The sequence below is a fragment of the Rhinopithecus bieti genome, unplaced genomic scaffold (genome assembly GCF_001698545.2).
Source record: "Rhinopithecus bieti isolate Rb0 unplaced genomic scaffold, ASM169854v2 scaffold_21419, whole genome shotgun sequence".
NCBI lineage: Eukaryota > Metazoa > Chordata > Mammalia > Primates > Cercopithecidae > Rhinopithecus > Rhinopithecus bieti.
The window spans coordinates 439,043-462,405 of NW_016810280.1; the positions used below are offsets into that span (position 1 = coordinate 439,043).

Consider the following 23,363-nt stretch of genomic DNA (forward strand, 5'->3'; position numbering starts at 1 on the left):
GATGAAATGTGGGGGGTTTTTTTGGTAGAAATAGAGTGCTTTTTTATGTTATAAACACAGTTTTACAAAGAGTATGGATACAAACTACATTATTTGAAATAATATGTTTTTAAAGTTTTGTTAAAGCTTATTTCATGAAAATGTGTGTAGACATGTTTCTTAAATAGAAAGACTTCTCAATCTGTATTTTTCAGCAGACTGAGTAAAAGTATCTAATATTATGAAAGACATCCTTGGGTGGGTAATGATCTCAGCAGCTACACTGACAGTTTCTCATGTTCTAATTCACCTTCACAAATCCATGGCATCATTTTTTGGCTAAAGTAATGTCAGTTGGTGACATTTGCGGCAAGTATAAAAGGACCCCCCATGGCAGCCATTTTATTTGATTCTTAAGATCCAAAGGCTGCTGAAAGAACAATTGAATAAAGTTGGGGTTTGGAGAAGCTTGATTTTCTTGTTCTCTGTGAAATGAAACTCCAGTCTTTTTCTTCCCTTTCCCCTTAAAAGCAAAAGTCTGCTAGGGGGTTGTAGCTGTGTCAAAGCCGCTGGGATGCCACTGCTGATCACTTTAATTACTACGACTAAGGAGGATAAAATTAAAAGTAGCACCATTGAAGCAGTGGAAGAAAGCTTGCCTAGATGTCGGTGAACTGTGAAATATAAAAATTGCATACCAATACATTTTTATGGAAAGGAAACAAGGAATTACATTACTTATTCTTGAAGAGTTTGTCCTTAAATTGTCAAATTTTACTAGTGCATCTATCTATGGCAGATTGTAGACCATTTCAGAATGATAAGGAAAGTAGTAACTTGAAGACATGCTGTGAAAGGGCTAAATATTATTAAAGTTTATGTCCAAAGTGGTTAGTTCTGATCCATCTATATTTGAATATTTCAAATTCACTGGATTGAAACAGGGCTCCTTTTGCACCATAGCAGGACTTTTGCCTTATCCTGAAGATGTTAGCAAAGAGAAAAGCAAAGCTTAAATACATTTACCACTTTTCTAAAGGCTTTTAATTTAAGGTTGGGAACCTAAGTTTTAAGCGAATGTAAACAAATTAGTTGCTCATCATCTCTCTCTATTCAGTGGCACAAAGGGAAATTTAAACTGATTTGTATAACCCAAGTATACATAAAGAACTGGGACTTTAAAAAATCATAATCACTGTAGGGCCTCAGAAAATGCTCTGAATAGCAGTTATGTAATAGATAGGGCCAGTGCTTTGATATCAAACAGACACTGATTTTAATTCTTACTATGCCATTTACAAGATGTATGACCTTGGGCGGTATATATAAGTGAGATTCAGTTTTTATCAAATTGGAAGGATAGCAGCTATCTCACAGAGTTGTAAGGAGTAAATGAGATAACACATACACATGTGCAAACACACAGGGCACAGAGCTAGTATTTACTCAAAAATTTGTTACAAATTGTAAAAAGATAGTCATGGGGAGGGAGACCTCCCAAAACTACAGCTTCTATCAAACCCTCCAAAGAATACACATCCATCTTACAAAAGCAGGATTATCCTTTATAACTCAGTCTAACTCTAAATAATACCATATAGGAAAAGGTGAATGTCATCAGACCCATTCTTACAAATAGGAAGTCTAACTACTTCCATTTATTTAAGTCTATGTAGACTACATAAGTAAATGAAAGATACATAGGTTTCCTATGTATTAGATTTTTGAAGTATACTTATCTTTTAAGTAACAGCAGTTTTCTAAGTTGCCTTGCCTCTGCAACCCAGTGAAAAGATTTTTTTTTTCCAGCACACATGGTAAACATGATTTACTTACAGCTATGAGTCACTGTCTTTTTTTGAATGTAGAATGGTCAAAGCAGCCTTCAAAAACACATTTCTTAGGTTTAGGCAAACTCGTTGTCAGAAATATTATGAACGTATTTGAGCAGTTTGTGTTGAACGCTATACAAAAATAAGATAATCATTGTCCCTCCTCTCTGGTCATTTTATCCTTAGACATAAACAGTATGGCTATTTTGAGTAAAAAAAATGCATAGATTGTATTGCTATCTATTCTTTCAGTATTATTGCAAAATATCTTTTAATAGAGCCTACATATAAAAATTAAAATGAACTAGTTTTAGTTATGATGAACCTGGAGACTAATAAACTGAAAATTAGTGCTATCAATTAAACTAAAATTGGTGGCATAATCAATTACTATAATTACAAGCTTTTCCTTCGTGACCTTAACAATTAACTTTTATTTTCTCAGTTGTTTTTTGTCTTAAGGGAAGTTAAAGGGTGAGAAAACAAACAACACAGATACGCCATCCCACTGGAGAGCTTCAGGCCCAAGCAAAATTGTCTCCGTGGTGTTAGGACATTAGTAGAAAAGTAAATTAAGGCAATCTGATAGGGAACTAGAATTCTGTCAATCAGGCTCAAGATTTTGTGCTGTGTCCATAAACTTTGTTTACTGTAGGGTTTTATGAGTTGTAACCTGCCCTTGCAGTCTGTTAATGAGGCTAAATCTTGCTACTTGAGAATTGAATTAGAGCACACCTCTGGGCTAATGGTTATAAACAGAAAGTCCCATTAGGGCTACATTCTGATTTGTTCATTTGCATTTTTTTCTATTGTATAGAGAACAATCATGAGTAAATAAGTACAAACAAACAATTTACATGGAAATTGATAAAGTGTTCCTAATTAGTATTTAGAGTTGGTTTTATTAACGATTGCCTACTTTAAATTGCACTCTTGGTAAGCTCTGGGAAAAATGTGCAGATGGGAGTATTAGTGGGATAGAGGAGGTGATAGCTTGTGAGAAAAAAATTAGGTTGCCATTTCATATTCAGAAAACTAGAATCATTTATTTCATTTTAACTCAGTAAAAATGACCCTTCATTTTAGTTTGAATCAACAAATTCCAGCTATGTAAGAAGTTATTATTCAGTCAGTGAAATACACTTAAACTTAGTTGCCTGAGGCATATTAAATAATGGTTTTTTATTAGTACTCTTAACTTTTCATAAGTTTGAAAGATGAAAGTTTAGTAAAAGTTCCATTTTCCTCATTTGATCATATAATTTGATACTTTGGGAATCATATAGTTTAGTGGTTAAGAGCAAGGGCTCTGGAGTAAAACAGACCTGGGCTGAATACCTGGCTCTGACATCAGGTCTAGCTGTGGAATGCTGTGACTCTAAACTTAAATATTCTTACTGGTAAAAATAAAGATGTGAAAACTAAATATTATGCACATAAAGTACATAGCATATAAATGCTCAGGAGATAGCAGCAGCCATCATCAAACTCACCATTATCAATCCTGTAATTTCTTTTATTCCTAGTATATTTTTCAAGTTTAGAAACACTGATAGTGGACCAGATGTGGTGGCTCATGCCTGTAATCCCTACACTTTGGGAGGCCAAGGTGCATGAATCACTCGAGCCCATGAGTTTGAGACCAGCCTGGGCAGCATGACAAAACCCCATCTCTACAAAATTACAAAAATTAGCCAGGCATGGTGGCACACACGTGTGGTCCCAGCTACTTTGGGTGGAGACAGGGCTGAGGTGGGAGAATCACCTGAGCCTGGCGAGGTCAAGGTTGTGGTGGGCTATGATTGTACCATTGCACTCCAGCCCAGGTAAGAGAGTGAGATCCTGTCTCAAATTTAAAAAAGAAAAACAGAAACACTGATAGTAAACTGAGGATTTTTTTAATGTTATTCTTGCATCTTCAGTCTCACTATGCCTATTGCATACTATTCCTCACCTATGAATAAGTCTGTGTCTCCAGATACTAATAAAATTTCACTTGAATGTTAGACCTCTCTTCTTTTGCCCCTACCACAATATACACTTCAGGAAGCATACCATCACATTGCTTTGCTTTTTCGAGGCAGGGTCTTGCTATGTAGCCCAGTTGCCCAGGCTGGTCTTGAACTCCTGGACTCAAGCAGTCCTCCTGAGTAGCGGGGATTATAAGCGTGTGCCACCACAACTAGTCAAGATTATTTTTTAAAATAAATTTTATTATAAGAGTAGTATATGTGTATTATAGAAAATTAGAAAATGAAGTCAAAAGAAAATACGAATATCAAATTTTGATACCCAGAAATCTTCACCATGACAACTTTGCATATACCCTTCCAAATCTCTTTCTATGCATATGTTTTCTTAACTCTGACTTATTAAAATGATCAGGTCAGTTGTCTGGGATATCCTACCTTTTGGATCTATTTGGTGGTTTTCTTGCTGTGTCATTTATCGTGCTTCTCTATCCCCTGTGCTTATGATAAACATGAAATTATATCTAAAGTTTGAGTAGATTCACTTTAAACATTTTTGGTAGAATATTATAGGTGGTGTGCAGTTCATGTGCTTCATATCAAAAAACATATAACATATGATTGACCCAACATTAATGATGCTAGATTCGTGGTCCCTAATCTCTGATCTAGTTCTTATCTCTCTTTTTACAGATTAGGTTTTCCCCTTGCAACTAAAAGTAATCTGTGTGGTGTTACTTAAGCATATGTTCCAGTTGTTACTGCTGTGTAACAGGCCACCCCAAACTTAGTGATGTAAAAAAAAAAATGTCTTGCTGTTATGCTCTACAAATTCTGTAGGACGTTAACAGTTGGGGGTGGCTCAAAATGGCTAGAGTCTGAGGTCATCTAAAGCCTTCTTCATTCACGTGTCTGGACCTACGCCAGAAAGACTGAAGGCTGACTTTGGCTAGAATGGTCAACTGAAGCACCTACATGTAACTTAGTCTTCTCACTGTATGACTGCTGGGTTCCCAGAAAGAGGACAGAATATAAGAATTTCAAGAGAGCTTAGGCAGAAGGGGTATGGCCTTTTCTGACCTAGCCTTGGAAATCACCTGCAACACTTCCACATTCTGTTTCTTACATACAAGTCACTAAAGCTGGCTCAGAAGAATTAAACTCTTCCTCTTATTGAGGGAGTGGCAAGGTCACATTGCAGAAGAGCATTGGGATGAGCGATAACTGTTGTGGCCATCTTTGGAAAATACAGTTGGCTGCAGCATGACTATCCAGTTCCTTATCAGACATTTACCTAAGAGCTTTAATAACAGTTGATGATCCTTGCCAGAATCATTCATTATGATTTGCAAAGTGATTTTTTTAATAATTCTACCTTTTAGGGGCATTATTAAATGATATCTTATAAAGTAGAGCTAGGCCGGGCATGGTGGCTCAAACCTGTAATCCCAGTGGGAGAGTGACTTGAGCCTAGGAGTTTGAGACCAACATGGGCAACACAGGGAGACCCTGTCGCTACAAAACCTTAAAAAAAAAATTTTTTTTTTGAAACTATGGCCACCATGCCTGTAGTTCCAGCTACTCAGAAGGCTGAAGTGGGAGGATCGCTTGAGCCTGGGAGATCAAGGCTGCGGCGAGCTGTGATTGCACCAGTGCATTCCAGCTTGGATGGGTTTACCATACACACACACACACACACACACACACACAAACACACACACACACACGCACACAGATATATATATAGTAGAGCTTTCCCTTACTGACTGAGACTGTTTGGTTACTCTAAAATTCATTTCCCACCAGAAATACAAAATAATTTATTCTTTTCCTTCAATTACTACTTTGTAGGAGTTATTTCAAAGCTGCCTTAAATGGTAACAAATAAGTTTTTATATCCTTCTATGTTTTGAATATCATATTGGACTCGAATTTTCCTTGATTCTATGTGTGATCTCATTGATTCAATTCATTGCAGTCATTTTTCTTTTTGAGAATGAAATTGTCTCTCTACTGGGTTCTTCTAATTGGTTCCCTACTGGGAGCTTCAGGCTTGTCCCTGGGTCCATTGGGCATCCCCATTAACCTATCCCCATTAATTTTGATGGCTTACTTGATTTCTCAAGAAATTTGTGAAAAAAAATTGCCTGGACTTGAGTTCTACCCATTGGTTTCTACCCTTGTCCCTAATGATATGTCACCAAGTTTTGTTTGTTTTTTAAGGCAACAGACTATTTAATGTGGTTTAAAATACATCAATGTCTCACCAAGTTTCATTGCCCTTTTAAAATTTTCAGACTCATTAACCTCTAACATTGGCTGCAATTGATTACTCCTTTTTCTTGAAAGCCTATGCTATTTTGATTATCTGGATACTTCAGTGTTCTAGTTCTCTTCTCCCTCTTTCTGTGTCCTCTTTTCAATATATATCTTATCTATATCTTACCTAGATATAGATAGATGTTTTCCATGTTTTAGTCAGTGTCGCTCCTTTTTCTCTAGGGTACCCTCTTCAAATGCTTTCATGGATTCCTATAGCTCATCAGCTCTCTAGTCATAGTCTGACCTCACATCCTAGTATCCATTTTATTTCTCAATTACCTACTAACATCTTTACTCAGATTTCCTGCCAGCTTCTCAACCCCAATATGTCTTAGCACAGACTTTCTCTCCCTTGCTTCTTATAGTTCCTTTTAGTTTTTCTATTTCTATTATGAACATCACAGTTCTACTAGTTGCTTAAGTTAAAAATTTCTGAGTTTTTTTCCCTCCTTCTGCATCTAATGTTACCAAGAATTCGTGCCTCTAATTCTAATATATTACACTTTTCTCTTTCTATTCCCATTGCCACCGTCTTAGTCTTGTATCTCAGTACAGTTTCCTTGGACTCTTATAAGAGCCTCCTAACTAGTCTATTGCCATCCTTCTATGCCAGTCTATTTTATGCACCATTGCCTGATTAATCTTTCTCAAATACATCTCTAATTGATGATTCATCTAGACTTAAAAAAAAAAAAAAAAGACATATGCATAAAAATAAAGCCCAGCAGTGGTCCCTGCTGTCTTTAGAATAAAATTAAAGCACCTCTCCTCTCCCTGTTGGACAGGGCCTTTAAAGTATTTCCCCAAATTTATTTTTCTTGCCTTGTCTATCACTGTTTTTGCCCTATGTTCAGGAAAACTAGGTTATGTTTCCCCATATACCTTCTTGCCTCTATGTTTTTGTACTGTTCCTACCTCCTTGTCTCTCCTACACTGACCTACCTAACCACCAACTTCTATCTCTACCTATTCCAAATCCTACTCATTCTTCAGACCCAGCTTGAAATCCATGATGGCATGATGCATTCTGTTTGCCCCTCAGCCAAAAATGTTCTCCGTTTTCTGAACCCTTATGTCATCATCCTTGAAATGGTTACAGCACCTAGCACAAATTATGTACTAAAGACCAGAGATACAAAGGTAAATCAGATGTATTTCAACTCTAATGTGAAGGAGGCATCCCTACAAAGTTATAATGTAAGTTGACAAGTATTATTTAAAAAAATAACATACACACACAGACACACATAAAGTGCTGAAGTAACATAGAGGAAGGATTACTTTATTTCTTAGGGAAGTAGTAGGGGGCATAGAGAGGGGAGGTTTGGTGGATTTAAACTGAATCTGGAAGAACGAGTAGAAATTAAATAAGGTTAGAGAAGCTCATTCCAAGAAAAAGAAATGACACACTCAGAGCCACAAGTACATGAAGCTACATGATACAAACAATTCTGTATGAATAGATGTAAGGATTTATGGAGGTTCGGAGATGTTAAGGGGAGATAACCCGGGAAATATATGTTGGGGCCAGATTATTTCAGTCTTTGTTTTATCATAGTAATGCCTTATTTTATATGCTTTTCAATTTACAAAGCAGTTTCACATTGATTATTTGCGATTCATAATAATCTTTTTTTTTTTTTTTTTTTTTTTTTTTTTTTTTTTTTTTTTTCTAAAGTCTTTTTTGTTTTAAAAAATTTTTTTTTTTTTTTTTTTTTTTTTTTTTTTTTTTTTTTTTGAGACAGAGTCTTGCTTTGTTGCCAGGCCTGGAGTGCAGTGGCGTGATCTTGGCTCACTGCAACCTCCGCCTCCTGGGTTCAAGTGATTCTTCTGCCTCAGCCTCACGAGTAGCTGGGACTACAGGCATGTGCCACCATGCCCAGCTAATTCTTTTGCATTTTTAGTAGAGATGGGGTTTCACCATATTGGCCAGGATGGTGTCAATCTCTTGACCTTGTGATCCACCCGCCTTGGCCTCCCAAAGTGCTGGGATTACAGGTGTGAGCCACTGTGCCCACCCAATAATCCTTTTTTTAGTAGTCAACAACTCTCTTATTTGTCTAGTTATTTTAAATATCAGAAACCACATTAGATTTTAATTTTTCTTCTCTGTATACATTTGGGGAGAGAGGGAGTTACCAAAAGAGAGGGAGTTACCAAAAGGAAAACTTGTTGATAGTTTTAAATCAAATTATGTACTGACAAACTATCCCTACTCTTCCTCTAGCCCCCTAAATAAGCCATTTCCTATATAGCATTTGATCAGCATAGTATAGCAACATTTTCTGCTCTCAAAGATGTCTTTTAGCCATTGCTCTGTGCCTTTTTTCAAAAATAACAAGTTAAATTCTATTCTTTAAAAATATGAATTAAAATTCTGTCCTTAGTATTGTGACTTTTTTCTGTAAGCTGGATTCTTTTATTAATAATAATTTCTGATATTTTCTCAGTGATATGTATTACCATTCTTTAGTTTGTATTTTTAATGGACATTTTAATAAAATAATTTGTAAATGTTTTTAAAAATCTGATTCTAGGATGTCTTTTAAAAATTGTGTGACATCCAACTGATATAGAGCATCCTATTTATAATGTGGGCCAAGCACCATGCTGTAAACCAGTTACTATCATGATGATCAGATTGAAAATGAAATTGCATTTCTGTCAATTACTGAGTTGGCAACTGTTCAATATATCTTAGCAGCAAGATGAAGAGCGACGTCGGCAGCTGAGAGAGAGAGCTCGTCAGCTAATAGCAGAAGCTCGATCTGGAGTGAAGATGTCAGAACTTCCCAGCTATGGTGAAATGGCTGCAGAAAAGTTGAAAGAAAGGTCAAAGGCATGTGGAGGTGAGTTAAAGAATCTTGTATCATTCTACAGACAACCCAGAAATCCACAGTGGACCTTTTGGGACTTTTTATTCTTACTTCAAAATGTTGCTTCAAAAATACAAAGTTTCTAACCTATTGATATGTTGCAAGACACCTAAAGGAAGCATAGTAAATTAGAAGATAACTGTTGCTGTTTTCCAAATCAACTTTTTGGCTTCATTTAAAAATACTCAAGAAGTACTGTCTTAGAATATGCTTTTGTATAAAACTCATACCTTGGTTTGTGATACCCCATGATTCCTCATTAATTGTATTAGGAGTATGTAAAATGTAATTGAGTCCCTAACATCTAAATCATAGCACGATTAGTGATGAGCTTTGTCATGAAAGATTTTCACTTCAAACAAGATATTTAGAAAGTAGTTTTAACAATATTCTGGCATTATAGCCTGAGATGTTAGAAGTTTATATAAGTCCCATCTCAGTTTCTTCTTAGTCTCCTTACTCTGAGAGGGTCTTCTTCAATATCTGCAGAGATTAATCTAAGCTTGATGTTGGGACAGTGGCTGTATATATAATTAAAGATAATTTTAATTTTACCTTCGGAGATGCTCAATTTGGACATCTTTAATTTGGAACATTTTACGTTTTTAAGAGGAGTATATTCAGAAGGCTTGTGAGCTTTTTATTTCGAAGGTATATAACCTACTTATCTACCAAAACATGGCAGATATTTGCCCTGAGTTAATCTTAGAATACAAAGATCACCCTGAAGAGTAGGCAAGTGAAGACTCAAATAAGACCTTAAAGCAGCCGTCCCCAACCTTTTTGGCACCAGGAACTGGTTTTATGGAAGACAATTTTTCCATGGACCAGGAGGGTAAAGAGGGATGGTTTCAGGATGAAACTGTTTCACCTCAGATCATCAGGCATTAGTTAGATTCTCATAAGGAGCATACAACCTAGATCCCTCACATGTGCAGTTCACATGATAGTTCGTGTTTCTGTGAGAATCTAATGCCGCCGCTGATCTGACAGGAGGCTGAACTCAGGAGGTAATGCTCACTCGCCCTGTTAGGCCAGGTTCTTAATAGGCCACAGACTGGTACTGGTCCATGGCCCTAGGTTGGAGGCCCTAGGTTGCCTAAAAGGGCTGAAACAAAGATAAGCTATTCTTAGGTCAATGATAAGTTTCCTCAAAGTAAATGGAAACTTATTGCTGTTATATCTTATTGATTCCTTATGTTAAAAGCTTACTGTAGAAAATTCTAATGCTTATAACATCTAACCTTCCATCTCATACATTTGAAAGCTTCTTCCCCACACAGCTATGTATCTGTCCCTCTGATCTTCTCAGAATGTCTGTATCTTAGTGAAACCCACCTTGCCAGGTGCAGTACCTCACACCTGTAATCCCAACACTCTGGGAGGCAAAGGTGGGAGAATCACTTGAACCCAGGAGTTCAAGATCAGCCTGGGCAATATCATGGGACCCTAATGCTACAAAAAACAAAAAACAAAAATTATTTTAATTTTTTTCCACTTTTTTTTAAATTAAATCATTACCTTCAACCAACTCACACCCACTACAAAATTTTTTTTTTAAATTAACCAGACATGGTGGCACACACCTGCAGTCCTACCACTTAGGAGGCTGAATTGGGAGGATCACTTGAGTTCAGGAAGTTGAGGCTGCAGTGAGCTGTGATCATGTGACTGTTCTCCAGCCTGGGTGACAGAGTGAGATGCTGTCTCAAAAAAAAAAAAAGATTTCTTCATCTTCCCTTTTGATTGCTATCATGCAGGATTTTTATTGCAATTTCTACATTCTCTACTACAGTTTCAGTTTTATAGTAAGATCAGTAATTATTCACAGCTACATTTGTATAATACTATGATAATTTGCTGTCGTTTATTATTAATAATTAGATGCTTCTTTCATCTTAAAAATCTCCACATATTCTAAGTAAGTCTTAATAAATCTTTGCCTCCTTATATCTTTGAATCATAGAAAAACCCCATATTCTTATGCTCCAGATAGGCTTCCTGAAGCTATTAATGCCACCTTCCTGTGGCATCATAAAACCATGTAGGAGAACAAGTAATAATAGGATGAAGGAGCATTTGGTATCTATTTTTTGTTTTTCCCAGTAGTGAGCAGATAACAATGCTAAATGACTTATAAACTCTGGGAAGGCTAAGAAGTAAAAATCCTATTAATGATATGGGATGTGTCACCTATATAGTTAGTCCTGTCTTTATAATCCGACTACACTTGAGGCTAAGCCAGGACTAGACGAGGCAAGGAGACTGTCAGTGTTACAACCCAAAGTGTGGTTGCTACCTGGTAATGAGGGACAGTAAAGATCTGAATTTGCCATCATTCAACAGTCAAAGTAAACAAAGGACAAGTGAGGATTGGATCTATAGAGTTGGCAAGGAAATACAGACTAGAACAAGGAAAACCAGGTGAAATGAAGAAGGGGCAGAGTTTGACAAATGACTTATGAGAATCTCCTGAGGAGTCAGGTTTCTTATTCCTGAAGGAGACCAAAGTGACCAGGGTCTATTTTTCTCATAGGACACAGCCTACCTTGGATGTTGGAAGCAGCTACATATCAAATGGTAGTCTGTTTGTGAGAACTAAGGTTGACCTGAGACAAATGACACAGGCCTATTTCCTGTCCTCGGTGGTGGGTCTTGGCCTGTCTTCATAAACGGATATGGAACAAACTAGGTCTCCTCTGGCCTCAAGGTCTAAGCCTTAGCTACTGAGAGTGAGAGTTGTGGAGAAATCTTTAGGACAAGGAGGAAGGTAAAATTCCTCTTGAAATTCAATGATTCATATACATTTATTTATCACACAGTGCCAGCCACTGTGCTTGGCCAGGATTTGGCAAACATCCTGGAAAGGGCCAGAACATTGCAGGTTTTGTAAGCCATGTGCTCTCTGTCCCCGCTACTCAGTTCTGCCCTTTGTAGCCTGAACTGCCCTTTGCAGTCTTGAACAATATATGAATGAATGAGTCTGGTTGTTATTTACCTTCAGAAGACAGTAGGCTGGATGTTGCCCCTGGCCTGTAGTTTGCTCACCCTTGCATAGCAAATTCAAAATTCACTTGAGTTCACAAGAGTCTAATTTCTAAGTAAAAATGACCCTGATGAGCTTGGTAAGTCAAGGGAAAGAATTAACAAATGAGTGTCCACTCTTCTAGGGTCTAGTAGGAATCATCAGGTCTGAAAAGAGAAGTTTTGCTAAGGAGTAGTGTGAAAGGAAGAGAGAGAAATAATTTGAGACCAGCCTAGATGGAGAACTAGGGTAGGAAGGTTTTCGAAGCAGTAGTCCAGAGTGATAAAAGAGGGTAGTGAAGAGCTGACATAATAAGGTGGATGCACAGCCTGGGGAATGTATTGAACATGATCATCACTCAGACCCATTGCCTGAACTCACCTGTGAAAGCCTACTTTTTCTGTTCTCAAGCAGCAACCAGCCTTGGTGAGCAAAGAAAACTTACTAATTTGGAGGTGAGGTGCCTTCAGCTTCATGATGTCCACAGAAAATACATACAAGGTATTTTAGGTCACCCATAATTGTATATTCAGACAATCAAGAGGCCTATATCCTGTTGCAACCAGAAATAGCCTGATTCTTGTGTAAATAACAGAATCACACCTCTCCTAGTAGCCATAGCCTAGCTTTCACTTACCCTCTGTTTGACATACTTGTGGGACTTATGAGAAAATCAGGTAGTGTATTGCATATGTTTTTTTCATTTTTGCCTCATTTTGTAACTGTAGACCTGTGATGGCCTTATTTTAAAATCCTCATTTTGTGTAAGAAACGATGTGGGCTGTATGAATCTTTCCTGACAAGGTACAGATGTTGATAAAGTTTAGTATTTTTGGTTTTAGTTGTGTAGTATTGTGGTCAGGGAATAGGACCTAAATTTCTGCTTTGGGAATTTATTAATGTTTTATTTTGGCCAAATGCACATTAAATTTTTGTTAATGGTCTATGGACACATTTGCAAGGAAGGTGACTACCTTATTTTAAGATGATATTACATATCATGTCATATATCACATATATATTATAAAGTATATTATATATGATACATATTTTCTTATTATTTATTTCATAGCTTATCACTTTGCTTTAGTTAGATTAGATTTGCTTAACTTTAAACTGACGTTTTTGCCTCTTTTTATTTTTTGAGACAGAGTCTCAGTCTGTTGCCCAAGCTGGAGTGCAGTGGCGCTATCTCAGCTTACTGCAACCTCCGCCTCCAGGGTTCTAGCAATTCTCCTGCCTCAGCCTCCCGAGTAGCTGGAATTACAGGCACCTGCCACCATGTGCGGCTAATTTTTGTATTTTTAGTAGAGACAGAGTTTCACCATGTTGGCCAGGCTGGTCTTGAACTCCTGACCTCAGGTGATCTGCGCACCTTGGCCTCCCAAAATGCTGGGATAACAGGCGTGAGCCACTGCACCGGGCAGACCTTTGCCTCTTTTTGCTGTAGACAAACTAGTACACTTTGTTTTGCATTTCGGATGAATGAAGAAATTTTTTAAAATTTTGCCCGTGAGAATGTCTGCATGATCCTTATTATTTCAGTTATGGAAAATAAATTTGTTGAGCTGAAATAGTATCTTAGGCCTTCAACAATTTTATTTTCAGTTTCTATTAATAACATAATATCTGTATTGTGTTTCTTATCTTTTGTTTGATTTCTGTAGAATAACTTCAAAAATAATGAATTTTGTGGGGATCTTTGTTGAGAATTTTAAAATCATAAGCGAGAAATATTTTTGGAATTTTTAAGTATGCTTTTAATGATAACTGCACTTTCTGTTTACAAAATGCAGATATTCTCTCTCTCTTATTTAACTGTCACCAGATATCTTGGTTTCATTCAATTTATCTATAAATAAAAAGTATAAGACTGGCCTTATTGACCACACTATTGGGATATCTATTTTGCTTATACTGCTGTGCAGTGTCAACTGGAATGCATTTTCACATTCAGTGCATGTCAAATCTCCTTTTACCTTTTCCTGCACACACAGTACATAGCATACTTGCAAACCAGCTTCTGTTGTATAATGGATCTCTAGTTTACTTTCTGCCTTGTTCACCTACTGGGTTTTCAGTGTTTAAACATAAAGATCTATATATTATATTTATACATTTATATTATGTAGTGTCTTTAAACACACACATGCACATGCACTTAAGTTCTGTAAGAATACCATTAGAGCATTTCTTACAGGTGTTAGGAAATATGTAACATTGACTGTTCAAAAGAATTCAAAGTTGATTGTAAAACTGAAGTCAATGAATGAAAAAGTAGAAACCCATTCTTACGAAGACCTGAGCTGTACAGATCACTTTTTACTCTTGCCATCCCAAATAGTAATCCTTTTATCTAAGGTTAGCGGTACATATATGAACATTGAGTTAACCCACTCAGCATTACTGGGGAGTGGTAGTGTAAATGACACCTGTTTAACATCATATAGGAGCCTAGCACTGTATAAGTGAGTAAAGAAAGTAGGTACCATTTCCTGGGTATCCCTGGAATCTGAAAGAACCCATATACAACCATATTTCCAGACTTTCCCATTTTTTTTTTCATGGCAATGCCATCATTCTTTTCACTCAGGCTGGAGAGTTTATTTTGATGGTGGCCTCACCCTTACTCTCCTCAGTATCCCTTCTCCCACAACCCAACATCCAATTGATTTCCAAGTTACATCATACCTACTCCCAATTCTTTCATCCTAGGTTAGGCTGTCCATACTGCTTGCCTTGGGGTTATAACAGTCTCCAACTTGCATTTCTTGACTCTAGCCTTTCTCTTCTCCAGTCCAACATTTAGGTCAGCAATTTTGCATGACAGATGGTGTCACGTGCATAGGGCTCTCTTATGCACAGTCCCTAGACCACTTTTGCTTTGACATAAGAAGGCATATGAGAATGTGAGCAAGAGTGATATTATAGAAATAATAAATGAAGCTGCTCTGATAAAAGACGTAAGCTTCAGTACTTATATTACTACTAATAAGTTATACCCACTTCACAACTGATTACAATAAGGTACTTCGGTTGAAAACAGCTTATGGAGATTGCTGTTAAATTAATCTTCTAAAGCACAGTACTGATCATGTTGACCACCAGTATCTCTACATTCCTACCAAGTAAAAGTTAAACTTCCCATTCTGTCCTTCAAGACTCTATAGGTTTGCCTTTCAAGTCTTACCTTCTATTATTTCTCTTTAAGTATGCTTGAGCCAAATAGGACTTTACGCCATTCTCTGAACATAACCTACCCGTTCCTCCATTCGTGCCTGTAATGCCTTCCCCTCAATTGTGCCTCTTGAAATTCTATACATTTCTCAAGACCTAATTTAAAAGTTAGCATTTCCAAGAAAGAATTCCTGGTGTCACTGGCAAAGAATAATCTCTTTATCTTTTGAATTTGCTCTGTACCTTATTTTATCCAGTAACCCCACCATACCTGGTATTATAGTCCCTTGAATATGCCTTTAAGGCAGAATAAATGGCTCATACAACTTGGTATCTCCTCAACATCTAGCACAGTGTTTTGCATATTGTGTGTACAGTACACAGTAGAAGTTTCTTGAATAAAGGAATGAATATTGAATTCTCTACTCTCACTCTAGATTAATTGTTTTCAGTAATCATCAGTGGAGGATTATTGGCAGCAAAAAAGTACTGCATTAGATCCCTAAAAGCTATTAATAGAAGCTGTCTCTGACACAGAATAATGCTCTGAACACCTTTTTGACACACAAGAAATATTTGTTAGCATATTTGCTAAAGTACAGGTTTTGAGGATAGTGAAATTGAAGATGCCCACTTCTATGAAATGAGTCAGAGTTGATTAGCTGAGCACAGTTGTTTCAAAAAGATGTCCCAAGTGATTGTGCTTAAATAATGAAGCCATGTATAATACCTTAGCTATTTCTTTGAAAGTATTTACCAATGTTTTTATCTCTATGCTTCCCTGCCCCCACCCCCCCGTGTGGGGGGTGCATTTCTCAATCTTTTTTCCTTTTCTTTTTTTTTTTTTTTTTGGCGGAGTTTTGCTCTTTCGCCCAGGCTGGAGTACAGTGGCGTGATCTCGGCTCACTGCAACCTCCACCTTCTGGTTTCAAGCCATTCTCCTGCCTCAGCCTCCCGAGTAACTGGGACTACAGGCGCACACCACCACACCTGGCTAATTTTTGTATTTTCGGTAGCGATGGAGTTTCACTATGTTGGCCAGGCTGGTCTCGAACTTCTGACCTCATGATCCACCTGCCTCAGCCTCCGAACGTGCTGGGATTACAGGCGTGAGCCACCGCGCCTGGCCAATCTTTTTTCTTTATTATTTTCTTCTTCCAAATGGTGTACATAGTAGATGGGAAGTCTTCAATAAATGTAAACTATTGTTATTAATATTAATGCTCATAGTAAGCATTTACTTAGGAAGCCGAAAATCAAGCCTAAAGATGTACAGTTTCAGAAAGGGACAAATGTTGATGGATTAAACAAAACTGTAGAATTTTGAAATTTCTCAATTGGACAAAAATCTTTGGAATACCTCACTACTAATAAAAGTTGCCCAATTAAAAAAAAAATTAAGTTGCAGAGTAGTAGGGGTATTCTTCAAATCACAGGGCTACACAGCTATTTCTCCAAAAGGTACGTTGCCTGTCTGTTGGATAGAAATTAAAGTTAAACCTCTAATGTGCAACTTAAATTGCTGCTGTGCCTTTTCAAATATATAGAATTCAAAATTACTGAAACAATTTTATCACTAGGATTTGGAGAGGAAAAAATATCTACTAAAAATCTTTAATATTAAAAATTGACTCCATTAATTAATTATTACCCAAAACATTTTACTAGGGATATAAAAAATTATGTAAGACTTTCTCATTCCCATATATTTAATTTTGGTTGATAATTTTTCCCAGATTTTGCTCTACCAAGATTTATTGTCTTAGTTGTTTTTGAACTTTCCATTGTATAAAGGCACTGTATATGCTAGTCTCACTCTTAATCTATCCATAATGTTTTTATGATAATATTTTATTAATAGCATAAAAGTATTTAAGCCTTCATAAAAATGACAAATATGTATATATATATATATGTATATATATATATATGGCATGTGTGCTTATTTATGCATTTAAATCTAATCTGATAAAAGTGTAAAATTTAGAAATATTTGATGACTTTGTCACCAAACCAACTTATATTTTTGTGTGCCATTGTAAGAGTTACTTATAGATTACACTTTAAAATACAGGGACTCAATGAGCTCAGTGATTCAGAGACAGCGTGTGGCAAATTGTCAAAACCTTTGCATCTGCTTTGATGTGATAATTCATGTTTGACATATGAATGTAAAATATAAATGTTAATCCAATAGTGAAAGAGTGACTTAAAACTGATTTCTTAACTTGCTTATCTGTGTCTGGCCTGAATTTGAGTAACTATTACTAAAATACTGATTTTTCTTCTTTAGTGTTTTGGATGAATGATATAAAATATAAATAATATACTAACATTATTGCTACATGTTCCTACAGATGAAAATGATAATATTGAGATAGATACTAACGAGGAGATCCCTGAAGGCTTTGTTGTAGGAGGTGGAGATGAACTTACTAACTTAGAAAATGACCTTGATACTCCCGGTAATTTCAAATTATAAATGTTTTGTGTCCTGCTGCGTGGCAAACTTTATGGTTATATTTTTATTATCTCATCAATAATAATAATAATTTTGTAGTTTTATTACATCTTATGGCCTCATAAACCATTTAGGTTAATCCACCTTCCATCAATTTTATGTTATTTTGTTTTAGGTTGGATGTTAAAATTAGCAATAACATTGGAATAGCAAATTGTAGTTGTGTTCTCTTATTATTAAGATTCACTATTGTATTTTATGTCATGTGAGACAATCTGTAGGCTTTCAATAGTTGGTTCCCTTCTCAGCTTAAATATTTTGGTGTGATGTCATAAGGTATATATTCCACATGTAAATCTAAACCATGGGATCAGATTTTCTGATTTAGTTTAGAATTATAGTCGTAGTTGTAATATTATTTTGCAGATTTTCTGCTTACCTTAAATACTTAAATATTACTCTAGTAAATGATTTTACATCTACTTAACTAATTACAATAAGACACTTTGAAAACTATATAGACTGCTGTTAAATTAACCTTATGTCTTATATCAATAAATCACTTTGGCAATGGACGTTTGTAAGTTCTTATTTAAAATATAAAGATACTTGCTGGTGGTTTTTAATAGGTGAGTGTTCCAAATGCATTGCCTTTATAAGCCAGCAGCAAGTAGCAATCCAAAGTTTTGTTGGATTGCTAAGGGGTTCCATAAATGCTTGTTGAATTGAATTCTTATAGCAATAAAAAGTCTTTGGTGATTTCTTTAGACTTAAAGGAAGGAGGCAAAGTCTCTAACATTTATCTTTTCATGTGAAAAGCTAAAGGGAGTGAGAGCAAGCATACTTTTTCCTATCCCTGTCATGCCCCTGCAATGCTAAGCGGCTCCATTTCTTTCCCTGTTGGAAATACTACTACTATTTCAAGAAACAGGTGACCAGGGTTTTCCTGACTATAACGAACACTCAAGAAAACTCATGCCCTTTTGTCAGAAGCTCCTTCATGCCCCGGTGTTAAGTTATACTATTGCTAAATAGAAGTCGGTATATTTATAATTGTGCAAGTCCAAAAGAATGCTGATATTTAAGGAAAACTTTTAAATGTTTAACCCAAAATTATAACTACATTTTACTTCTTTCTGCTTAAAATACTATAACTTGGTTAGGTTTGATTTTTTTTTTTTTTTTTTTTAACATTTTGTTGTTGCTTACTCACCTTCCTACCATAACAACCACTAAAGGCTTTATCAGAAACCAATCACATCTTTTTAATGCTGAGGACATCCATAAGTACTGGATTGAATTTTTTAATATTCAATTATGGAAGTATAAAATCAGTAATAATATGTGATGCATATGTCCTGATTCTACAGTAGGTTAGTAACACAGGAAAAAATAGCCATTTCTTAGGTAAAATAATGGGAGAATTTTCTAGTTTCAGCTGTTGCAACTTTGGAGAATACTTTAAAGATTCTTGTTAGGAATACCTAACAGGCTTGACTCTTGTCCTTTTTAAAAACTCTCCTCCTACTTAATGTTTTCCAAAAAGAACACACATCTCAGCCTTCCTGTTTGGAGTTAACTAATAAATTGTTTATGACTCTCAAGCATGCCAGTTAAGTGTTAGCATGTAAGTAGACAGGCCTCCCAATTCAGATTTATGGTTTATTTTGTGGCAATAAGAAATAGGAATGCAAACTAGAATCTAGAAGCCCATAGAATATATTATGATTTTATCCTTGCTTTATTTTCCCCAAAATTTTTTTCATATGTATATGTCATAATGTTTTAATAATAAATTGCTTAATCTTTATCTTGATTTGACCATAGTTCATCAGATATTGTTTAAAAGAGAAGCCTTGCAATATAAACTGACCAATTTGCATGAAAGTAATGACAATAGCATTTATTAAGAGTCTTATAATTAGAAAAGTTATTAATCTTTATGAAAAATATCATCCAGCAAATGGTGGACATATCTATCGCAACCATTTTTTTTTTTTTTTTTTTTTTGAGGCAGAGTCTCGCTCTGTCGCCCGGTCGCAACCATTTTATTAAGGAGTTGCCTTTTATTAATTTAAGAATTAGTTGTGTTTCTACTCATTTTGAACTATTGTATTATGCAAGATTAATGTACATTAATACATTCCAAAAATGTAATAATCTGTATTGTATTTCTGCTATCTAAGTAGAGGGTATTTGTAAACATATACCCTGTTTCAATGCTGGTTATATAGGTACATATATAAACACTGGATTCTAATAGTATGTACATGATGAGAATCTGAGATAATGTTAAGAACTTGTTTTAATATGGCATTATATTTATAAATCTAATATACTAAAAGAATTAAAACTATAAAATAATATTCAAAATAAAATGTATCTCTTCCTTTAAATATCTAGTTTGTTATAATAACTTGTTTTATTATGTATAACATACAGTGCTTATATAAATATATACATCACATACAGGCACAGGTTTTTAGGTAAGCATTAGCTACTATTTAAAGTATAACTAAGTTCTCTTTAGATATGTTGACTGTATTCTTTAAGGGGAATGATTTTGGTGGGAGAATATACATATGTAAAGGATTTTTTGTGTCTAATCTAATATCCTTTTCTTTTTTCTTTTAAAATATAGTAATACTTTTCTGAGCTCACATAAAATTGACAGTCTACATATCTAAATGCATCTCACTCAGTTATTCATGGTATTTGCATATTTAACAGAACAAAACAGTAAGTTGGTGGACTTGAAACTGAAGAAGCTCCTAGAAGTTCAGCCACAGGTGGCAAATTCACCCTCCAGTGCTGCCCAGAAAGCTGTAACTGAGAGCTCAGAGCAGGACATGAAAGTAAGTCTTACTTGTTTAAAACATTTGGCTTAGTATCTGTGTCTTCTAGTTTCTGCCAGCAGTTTGTAATTCTAAAAACAATTTTTTACTAAATTCTTCACCAATATTAAGATTAGGGTATAAGAAATTTTTACTGGTGAGGTGTGGTGGCTCATGCCGGTAATTCCAGCACTTTGGGAGGCCAAGGCAGGAGAATCAGGAGTTCAAGACCAGCCTGGGCAACATATTGAGACCACGCTACTGAAAGTAAAACAATTAGCCAGGCATAGTGGTGCATGACTGTAGTCCCAGGCTGAGGTGGGAGGATTGCGTGAACCCAGGAGTTCAAGGCTGCAGTGAGTGGTCATCATGTCACTGCACTCCAGCGGGGGACACAGGGTGAGACCTTGTCTAAAACAAAACAAAACAATTAATTAAAAAAAAGTAATTAAATAGGCAGTAAGTAAATATCAATATGGTAATCAGTATTCATATACTATTTTTCAGGGAAACTACTACTTTAAATTGCTATTTCAAGTAAAAATAGAGGCAATATGGAAATTATTCTTGAGTTCTATATGTATGTATATTTTGCTAAGAAGAATACTGTTAAGAGAATTCTAGCGCATTTTTCAATAATCCTCAACCTTCTGCCTATTTAGATGAACTAAACGTATGTTATTTATAAGAATCATCACACCTGAAAATGGTAATGTGATTGAATATAAATGTTTAAGATAACTTGCGTGTGTTTTGTGCCATTTTGCATCTTACCTTGTGTAACATTTTAGTCAAAATGCCACATTATAAGAATATTATTAGACTGTTTATATTATTCCCACCCACATGTTTCCCTGCTTTCCTCACAGTGATTAGTATTTCTGTAGCTTTAGGGCACTTCCAGTCCTGTATAACTTTTCACCCACCTGCGGACTATAGGGACTGCCCCGCTGACTGAAAGGATTTCCTTCCCCTGACACAGAGATGCTTTGAAGTCCCAAAACAATGACTTTCATTGCTTTTCCCCTATATTGTCAGTTTCTATAAACTGGTGATGAAAGTGTGTGGCAGCACTAGAGGACTTTTGGTCTCTATCTTTGAACAAAAGGAAGCCTGGATCAGATCTGATTTTTTGCGTTCAATTTAGCTTTCTGCAGTGGATTTAATGCAGAATGAAGCTGGCCTAAGAATAATACAATAGATTGAAAAGGCTAACTGAATTAGTGGGTTTAGAGGAATACATTTGTAAAGTGGCAGAAGTCCCTAGTCATAAAAAGGTTTCTTAAGATGGGATTTGCTGGCTAATCACACTGATATTTTAGCATGTTGCCAGGCCTAAAAAAATTTAGCTGTGTTTGTTTATTTTGGTAAAGACTTGAGTTTTAGACTATTGGATAGTTATTATAACAGTAGAATTCTATTTTTCTTTAAAAAAATAGAATAAAAGCCAAAATTGTTTCTATCATAACTATATGGCTAGGATATTACAAGCATGATATTAATGATAAATGTATTAGGTAACTTTAAAAAAATAAAATAGTGCTATTTTCATTTTTATGGTTTATCTGTCTAGATAAAATTGGTTTTGCTTTCCAAAACACTCTTACATAGTAGTCTTTAAAGTTATTCCAACAAAAGGTGTGCTTTAAACAGCTTGCCTTTGTATGATTCCTTTTAGTTAAGATTTTGAAAATGGTGTTTATAAAGAACATATAAAGTCCATCTGTTCTCTTGAAGCTTTCAGCGTTGATTTGGGTTTTAATTTTTTTTAATAAAATGCAGTTTACACATTTATAAATGAGGCATTCTGTGTTTGTGGAAAAGGATAAACTGTTACCTTCCCCTGAGGATTCTGTATCCCAGGCCTCCTTGAGGCTAGAGAATAGGCCATTGGAGGGCTCCCTCATTACCGATTGTCTCAATGCAGAGGAAGGGCAAAGTCTTGGTAGCTTTTGATAACCAGTTTCAGCATTCAGCAGGCTTAGCTATTAGTCATGCATCTTAGCCTTTCCCTATTTACTTTCAAAACACTTAATAAAAATAATAAAAGATTAGGTATAAAATGAAATATTTGTTTGGTACACAGCACCTCGGTATCTGCAGCTTCCACACACTGCAGTGGTTCAGTCTTCTGGGATATTTCTTGTTGATAGAACCATTTGAATTTGTTACCAGTATTAACATGGGAAGCTCCGGAAAAGATAATTGTAGTTTCCTTAGCTGTAAAGGGCTTACTTACAAATCTGGCTTTGGAAAGTTATAGCTGATGAAATGCAGTTCAGTAGGGTAGTATTATAATCCTACCTTTTAGCCTTCATCCAGCATTAGTGGTTTATCTCAATGGGCATAAAATTAGAAACTAGTTCTTGTTGTCATACAAGTCTGTGGGGCTGTGCAAACTGATGACACAGAATAGTGGGGGAAATAGGAGGCAAACATGGCTTTTAAATAGTATGTATCACTGGTGGAAGACATGTTCGTATCAAAGTTATCAAGAGTTAAACCATGTGTCTCAAAGTTTGTGATTACAGGCAACAGAACTTGCAGTTGAGCTGTTTAAAGTGCTTTAAAATCCTTTTCTTGCAAAAAGTTTCTAAATTAGTGTTTTCTTAAATCAGTAAAAGTTGCCTTACTAATGTGTAATTTTATGTTTATGAGATCAGGACTCTCTTACCATGTGTTGTTTTACTTTTAGAATGGCACAGAAGATCTCCAGACTGAACGATTACAAAAAACAACAGAACGTTTTAGAAGTCCTGTTGTGTTCAGCAAAGATTCTACAGTCAGAAAAACTCAACTTCAGTCTTTCAGCCAATATATTGAAAATAGACCAGGTAGAACACTTTTTAAAATGTTTTCCCACCTTATGATTTAACTGTATATAGAT

General features: G+C 35.7%; 1 protein-coding gene across 1 annotated transcript in view; it reads left to right on the forward strand.

The window, feature by feature from the left end:
• EHBP1 (EH domain binding protein 1) overlaps positions 1-23,363 on the forward strand; it is a 349,810-nt gene that overhangs the window by 269,662 nt on the left and 56,785 nt on the right. Inside the window, 4 exon segments of the mRNA XM_017891714.1 lie at positions 8,805-8,952; positions 17,539-17,646; positions 20,373-20,497; positions 23,172-23,310. Coding sequence (XP_017747203.1) covers positions 8,805-8,952; positions 17,539-17,646; positions 20,373-20,497; positions 23,172-23,310 — 520 coding nt within the window.